At 47.7% G+C, this 7,655-nt stretch overlaps 1 protein-coding gene across 1 annotated transcript; it reads right to left on the reverse strand.

Annotated features, from left to right (window-relative positions):
- Positions 654-1,718, reverse strand: LOC107646627. Its single transcript, XM_016350803.1, has one exon. It carries the CDS (start codon positions 1,716-1,718, stop codon positions 654-656), a length of 1,065 nt encoding a protein of 354 aa, XP_016206289.1.

Here is a 7,655-nt window from a genome sequence, read left to right on the forward strand (position 1 = left end):
AGCACTTCTTTGATTCTGTAGGGACCTTCCCAGTTTGCCGCCAGCTTTCCTTCTCCTGGGGTTGGTGGCCCGACGTCGTTTCGTCGCAGGACGAGGTCTCTCTCCTCAAACTCCCTTCTGAGGACCTTGGTATTGTATCGTAGGGCTATTCTTTGTTTCAGTGCTACCTCCAACAAGTGGGCCATCTCTCTGGCCTCGTCCACCAGGTCTTTCTCCACCGCTTCTTCTACTCCCGCCAGAAGTAGTTGCAGGCTCGGTTCGCCAATCTCCACAGGTATTACCGCGTCAACCCCGTATGTTAGGCGAAAGGGGGTTTCCCCTGTGGAGCTTTGCTCGGTTGTTCGGTAGGACCAGAGGACCGAGGCGAGCTCGTCGGCCCATGCGCCTTTTTTGCTATCCAAGCGCTTCTTGAGGCCTTGCAAGATGACTTTATTTGTGGACTCCACTTGTCCATTTGTCTGAGGATGTTCAACCGAGGAGAATTTCTGTTTTATCCCCAGGTTGGTGAGAAACTCTGCAAATTTCTTGTCGGTGAACTGTGTCCCATTATCCGAAATGACGATTTCTGGGATGCCGAACCGAGTTATCACTTGCCTCCACATGAACTTTCTATAATTGGATGAGGATATGCTGGCCAGCGATTCAGCCTCTATTCATTTGGTGTAGTAGTCGACGGCAACTATGAGGTACTTGACTTGTCCTGGGCCAACCGGGAAGGGCCCCAAGAGGTCGACTCCCCATTGTGCGAAAGGTCGGGAGGACGTCAGCAGGCTTAGCTCAGAAGCTGGCGCCCTGTGGAAGTTGGCGTTCTGTTGACACTTGGTGCATTTTTTCACGAATTCTCTGGAGTCATTCATCATTGACGGCCAGTAATATCCAGCTCGGATGAGCTTCCTTGCTAGGGCCTTGCCCCCGATATGGTGGCCATAGCATCCCTCATGGACTTCTCTGAGCACGTAGTCCGTCTGGTCGGGGTGTAGGCACTTCAGTAAAGGTTGGCTGAGTCCCTTTTTGAATAGTTGGTCCTGTATGACCGTGTACTTGGCAGCCTCCCTTCTCAACGCTTTGGCTTCCTTCCCATCCCTAGGGAGTTTGCCGTTTTTCAAGAAATCAGTGATGGGGTCCATCCAGGAGGGGCTCGTCTTGGTCAGGTGTAGAGCGACTGCAGGCTCTTTCGTGATGCCTTGAATGAGGGAGCGGTTGCCGGTTCCAGGTTTCGTGCTTGCCAGCTTGGATAGGAGGTCTGCTCGTGTGTTCCTTTTCCTTGGGACGTGTTGGACCGTGACCTCCTCAAATTGTTTGCCCAGCTCTTTGACCCTTTCCAGGTATTTTTGCAGCAGCGAGTCTCTGGCTTGGTAGCTTCCATTTACTTGCGCGGTGACGACCTGCGAGTCGCTGCATATTTCCAACCTCGTGGCCCCGACTTCCCGAGCTAGAACCAAGCCCCCCAGAAGGGCTTCGTATTCTGCTTGGTTGTTCGATACGGGAAAGTCGAACTTAACCGATTGTTTGTAAATAACTCCGGCCGGGCTTTCTAGGATGATCCCGGCACCTCCGGACGTCTGGTTGGAAGCTCCGTCTACATGGAGCCTCCACCGTGTGCCCGTGTCCTCGGTTCCGGTTACTTCCACTAGGAAGTCCACCATTGCTTGAGCCTTAATCGCGTGTCGGGGTTCATAGCTCAGATCATATAGGGATAGCTCGATGGCCCATGTCATCATCCTCCCTGCCAAATCAGGTTTTTGGATCACCTGACGGATCCCCTTGTCCGTTCTTACGACCACCTGATGACCCTAGAAGTATTGTCGTAGCCTGCGGGAAGAGGTCAAGAGCGCTAGTGCCAGTTTCTCCAGTTTGCTGTACCTAAGTTCTGCCCCTTGCAGTGCTCTACTCAAGAAGTAGATCGGTTGCTGGGCCTTTCCTTCTTCTCGCACCAGCACCGCTGCAAGCGCTGCTTCTGTTATGGCTAGGTATAGGTAGAGTGGTTCTCCGGCTTTGGGCTTCCCGAGTACAGGGGGTGCTGCTAGGATTTCTTTGAAGTGGTTGAATGCCTCTTCGCACGCAGGAGTCCATTCAAGCGTTATTCCCTTCTTCATTAGGTTGAAGAAGGGTAAGGCCTTTGCTGCCGATGCACCGAGGAATCGGGACTACGCGGTGAGCCTTCCCGCCAGCCGCTGAATGTCTTTGATGCAACCCGGACTTCTCATCTGGAGTATCGCTTGGCACTTTTCGGGGTTGGCTTCCACTCCCCTTTGGGTTATCATGAACCCCAGGAACTTTCCGGCCTCCATGGCAAAGGCACACTTAAGCGGGTTGAGCCTCATGCCGTGTTGTCGGAGGGATGTGAACACATTTTCCAAGTCACTTAGGAAGTCTTCGGGTCGGGTGGTTTTTGCAAGGATATCGTCCACGTAGACTGCCACCATTTTGCCGATAAGACCGCTGAATATTTTGTTCATCAGCCTCTGGTATGTCGCCCCCGCGTTTTTCAGGCCGAAGGGCATCACTTTGTAGCAGTAGGTCCCTCCTGGCGTTATGAACGCCGTTTTATCCTCATCCGGCCGGTGCATCGGTATCTGGTTATAGCCAGAGTAGGCATCCATGAAGCTCAGATACCGGTACCCCGCGGCCGCGTCAACGAGTGCATCAATGTTGGGGAGGGGATAGCAGTCCTTGGGACATGCCTTGTTGAGATCAGAGTAGTCTACACACATCCTCCACCTCCCATTGTGCTTTTTTACCAGGACCACATTTGACAGCCAGGTAGAGTAGTCCAGTTCCCGGATAAACCCTTCTTCGAGGAGGCTGGCCGTTTGTCTGGCCACTTCCTCTGTCCTTTCTTGGGACATATTTCTTCTCTTTTGAGCCACTAGTTTGGCTTCCGGCCCGATGGCTAGGCGGTGTGACATGAGTCCGGGATCTATCCCCGAGATATCGGCAGGTGTCCAGGCAAACAAATCGCCATTGGCTCTAATCATTTCCATCAAGGGCTCTTTTAATTCATGGGGGAGGTTCCTATTTACGAACGTGAACTTTTCCTCCGTGTTCCCGACCCTAAACTTTTCCAAGTCCCCCTCTGGTTCGGGCCTGGGTTTGTCGTCAATTCTGGCATCCAAGTCGGCGAGAAATACCCCCGACGCTTCCCTGGATTTCTTTCTTAATGAGAGATTGGCATTGTCGCAAGCGACTGCCGTTTCCAGGTCTCCCCTCACAGATCCTACTGACCCCTCTTCTGTTATGAACTTCATTACCAACATCCTTGTGCTGATGACTCCTTCTAGGTCGTTGATGGTCTTTCTCCCCAGGATGATGTTGTAGGCGGTGGAGTCTCGTAGGATCACGAACTCTGCCATTATCGTTCTTCTCCCCTGGCCCTGTCCCAATGAGATCGGCAGGGTGATCAGGCCATCCGGCTTGATGAAATGGTTGCCGAGCCCTACGACGCCGTGCTGGTGAGTCTGTAGGTCGGCGTCCCTTAGGCCTAAAGCGTCGAACACGTTGCGGAATATGATGTTCGAGTCTGCCCCCGTATCTACAAGGATTCGCTTGACGAGACCAGTTCCTACTCTGGCCGTTATGACCATGGGAGGGCTTTCTCTGATTTCTTCGAACCATTAATCCTCCGGGCCGAATGAAATGGACGGGTGCTTCCTCGTGCTTCGTGCATAGGACGAGAAGACCGCCAGAACTTTGGCGTCTTTCCTATGTGCCGACCTTGACCTAGGTGCTGCATTCCTAGCTGTTACCACGTTCACTATCGTGAGGCCTCGGTCGTCGTCCTCCGGTTCTTGGCGTCGCTTTGCTGCCCGTGTCCTGTCTTCGCCGTCCTGGTCGCGATTCCGTCGTCTCGGCTCTCTAATGAGATGGGAGAATTCAGCTAGCTTTCCATCCCTGATCGCTTGTTCTAATGCGTCCTTCAGGTCGAAGCAGTCCTGTGTCTTGTGCCCGTAGCCCTTGTGATAGTCACCGTAGAGGCTTCGGTTTCCCCCTGTTCGTTCCTTTAGTGGTCGGGGCTTCGACAAGATCCCCTTTTTGGCGATTTGTTGATAAACTTCCATGATTGATGCGGTGAGGGGAGTGTAATTGGTGAACTTCCCGACACGAGGAAACGGTCTGGGTGCCTTGCTCGGACCGCCGTCCCTGGCGTGTTCCTTTTGATCTTCTCTGCTCCTGCGGTGCCGGTCTTGATTGTAAGAGGGCTTCCGTTTGTTGGCGGCCACGACTTGGCTAACTTCTTCGTCGTTGATGTACTCCTTGGCTATACATTGGATCTCCTGCATGGTCCACACCGGCTTCGTGGTGAGGTGCTTTCTGAAATCCTCATTCAGGAGCCCGTTTGTTAGGCACAAGCTTGCAACCGAGTCCGTCAGCCCGTCTATTTCCAGGCATTCATCGTTGAATCGATCTAGGTATTTCCTGGTCAGCTCTCCAGGCCGTTGGGCCACTCCAAGCAGGCTGATTGGGTGTTTTTCCTTTGCAATTCTAGTCATGAATTGGGCTAGGAAGGTGTGGTTGATATCCGCAAAGCTGGTCACTGAGCCCTGCAGGAGGTTGTTGAACCACCGTATTGTAGGTCCCGTTAGGGTGACCGAGAAAGCGTGGCACCTTACCTCGTCTCCCACTCCCTCCAGGTTCATCCTGGCTTCAAAGGCCGTGAGGTATTCCAGCGGGTCTTGCGTTCCGTCATACCTCATGTCCGTTGGCTTGTCAAAATATTTTAGCAGTCGAACCTCGAGGATGGAACGATGAAATGGGGTCGCTCCCATTATCACGGGTCCCCGCGTTCTCGCTGTTCTCCCTTCGTTGTCCTCCTGACGAGTCTCCTCGTGGTTGCGATCCGTGGTGCGCCGCCTCTCGTGCCTGGCGTAGATGAGGGGGTCGTGGCGTCTTCTCGCGCGTCCTCTTTCCCCGGCGCTCTCGGATTCAGCCTGAGGGTTGGCTGTGCATCTGGAGTGGCTCCTTGAGTGGGAGCGAGAGTGGCTTTGCTCTGGGGTGTGCTGGTCGTGTTCCCGTTCTGCTAGTCGGCGTTTCAAGTCTTGCGTCCTGTGGCGTAGTTCCTGCATTATTCTGGCGTGGTTGTCGCCAGTTCCCCCGAAAGGGCATCTTTTGAGAGATCGGGTGGTACGTCTCGGAGGGGACCTCGTGCGTGGTCGGGGAGAAATCGTGGAAGGTTCCCCTCTGTGCTCGGTCTCGCGGCCTCTGTCTCCAGGGCCCAATACAACGTCCATCCAGGCGACTACTTCCCACAGACGGCGCCAATGTTCGGTAGGTCGGATACCGGACGGGTTGGGTTAATATCCTGATCGAAGAGGGGGAAGTCGTCTGGTCGCACGTCTTCGGGCTAAGGGTAGGTGAGGTCCCGAGTTCTTCGAATGTAGTAGGGGGGTGTCACCTCCAAAGACACTCCGACGCTCAAGTCAGTGAAGTGTGCAAGCGAGTAGAAATTGAATGGTATGTCACGTACCTTGGGAGAAGGTCAGGACCTTCCCTATATATACCATGTCAGAGGTGGGCCCATCAAGGACAGGTCCACCTTCCCTGATGCTCTCTCCTCACAGCTGTAGCGTAGCTGTCAGGGACGCGTGTCCGGGTCGGCGACAGAGCGTCTCCTACTCGACCGTCCGGGTCGGATGGTACTCGGGTCGGGCCGGCCCGCTAGCAGTTTGGGCCAGACCGTAACAGTTTAAAGACTTTAATCAAAATGTCATATTTTTTAATTATATATTGAAGTGCCATCATTTTATCACGATAGTATTTTATATTTTTTTTTTTGCATAGTAACAGAGAGACGCCTACATGAAACGGTATTTTATGTAAAAATCCAATAAGATCGTGTTTACTTATAGGGATAGGATATTAGATAAAAATATAGAGATACAAAATTATATTTAATAGATGAGATATAAATAGATATTGTATTCAGAGATATTGAATTAATGCATTTTATATTCATCTTGATAAGAAAGACATAAAGACATTAAAAAGAGACACAATTTATTTTTTATTTTTTTATTATTCTTATTAATTTTTTATAATTACACCTTTTATTATTATATTTCTCTTTTTAAATTTTTGAATGAAAAAAATAAAAATAAATTAAATTTTTATAATTTGTTCTACTTTATCACCCAATAGAATATAAGAATACTAAATTCTGAGTGCTATGTTTTGTTCTCAGTGTCTTGTCTTATCTTATTTTCAGAAACAAACGCTAAGAAATGCTTCTAATACAAACTATTAATTTTTACCAAAGTTCTAAAAACTGAACCGAAATGACCTGTTCAACTGGGTTAACTGGGAACCAGTCATCTGACCAGTCTGGTTCCCTCTAAAACTATCTTGAAAAAATCGATAAAAAAATTGGCCAAACCGATAGTTAACTAACAAATGGGCCAGGTTTTTAAAGGTTCCAGTTTTTTTATTTTCCTTAAAACGGAGTTGTTTTGATGCCGAAAAAAATAACCAACCTAACGTGATATTCTCCTCCCCTAACAAAGACACATACCACGCCTCCCTCCCCCAACTCCTAATTTCCTCTTCCTCCAACCAACGAGAGAAGACACTCCACCACTGTTACCACAAGCAACGCTGGCAGTGACCACTAGTGGTTGCCACAAGTCACGGGTCAAAGCTTCTGTCGGCAGCGTCATCATCTGAACTCTAAAGCCTCTGTCGTTAGTGTCGTTTGGTTGTCGAAAGTAGGGTTTGAAGATTTTGTCGTCGTCGTCGTCGGCTAGTCAGTTCGAAGCTTGTGTCGTCGGTCATATCTATTTTGCCGAACTTCTGTTCTGTCGCTGTAGACTCCGGGCCTTCTCTGCTCTCTGCCACAGTGAGTTTTTCGATTATTGTTGTCAATTATTTTTTTATTTTGTTAACTATATGAATTGCCTGCTGTAGAGAGTTAATTAGTTTTTTTTTAATTATTTTATTTGGATTTTGTTAATTATATGAATTAATTATTCTGTATTCTAGATTTTGGATTCTGAGTTGAGATTGTATTCTGAGTTGGGTTGCTGCTTATGTGATTTTGTAAGTTTGGATTGTTTTAGTTAATTTTTTTGTTTTTAGATTATCTGGATTCGAATTTTGAGTTTTTTGAGTTTTTATTGTTGAATACTTGATTGAAAGATTTTTGTTGAAATTTTGTGTAATTCTGAATTTTTTTTTTTTTTTGCTGTTGAGGGATTGAATTTTTAAGTGTAAGTGTAAATTTGTAATTCTGTTATTAAATTATTAAATTAACCTAAGTTTGCACTAACTTAATTAAAGTAATTTATATATTATATAATAATTTTTAAATTATGTATTAAAATTTATATATTTAAATTATTAAAAAATTGATTATTTTAGAAATGTTAAAGTCTCTAGATTGAAAAATGAGAAAATTAATTATGTATTAGGTATAATCATGGAAGAAATTATAATAGTTTATTATAAATAGTGGTAATTTATACTAAAACAAAGCTACGAAGGTGTTTGTAATGTTGTGGTTTTTTTTTTTAAGTAGTAAGTGCCTTAGAAAAAAAATAAAAAATGAGAGGTTAGGTAGGTTCTTAACTTTATAAAGAAGCAGCTCAGATCGGTATGGGTTCGGTTTGAGGTTATCAAGTTGTGGCTAGGGATATTTAAAGTTCGGTGGGACGTTGTTTTTTAAA

This window comes from Arachis ipaensis, chromosome B06, assembly GCF_000816755.2.
Source record: "Arachis ipaensis cultivar K30076 chromosome B06, Araip1.1, whole genome shotgun sequence".
NCBI lineage: Eukaryota > Viridiplantae > Streptophyta > Magnoliopsida > Fabales > Fabaceae > Arachis > Arachis ipaensis.

Coding starts and splice junctions, on each gene's coding strand:
- LOC107646627 (XM_016350803.1), bottom strand. CDS start 1,718: ATGACATGGGCCATCGAGCTATCCCTATATGATCTGAGCTATGAACCC.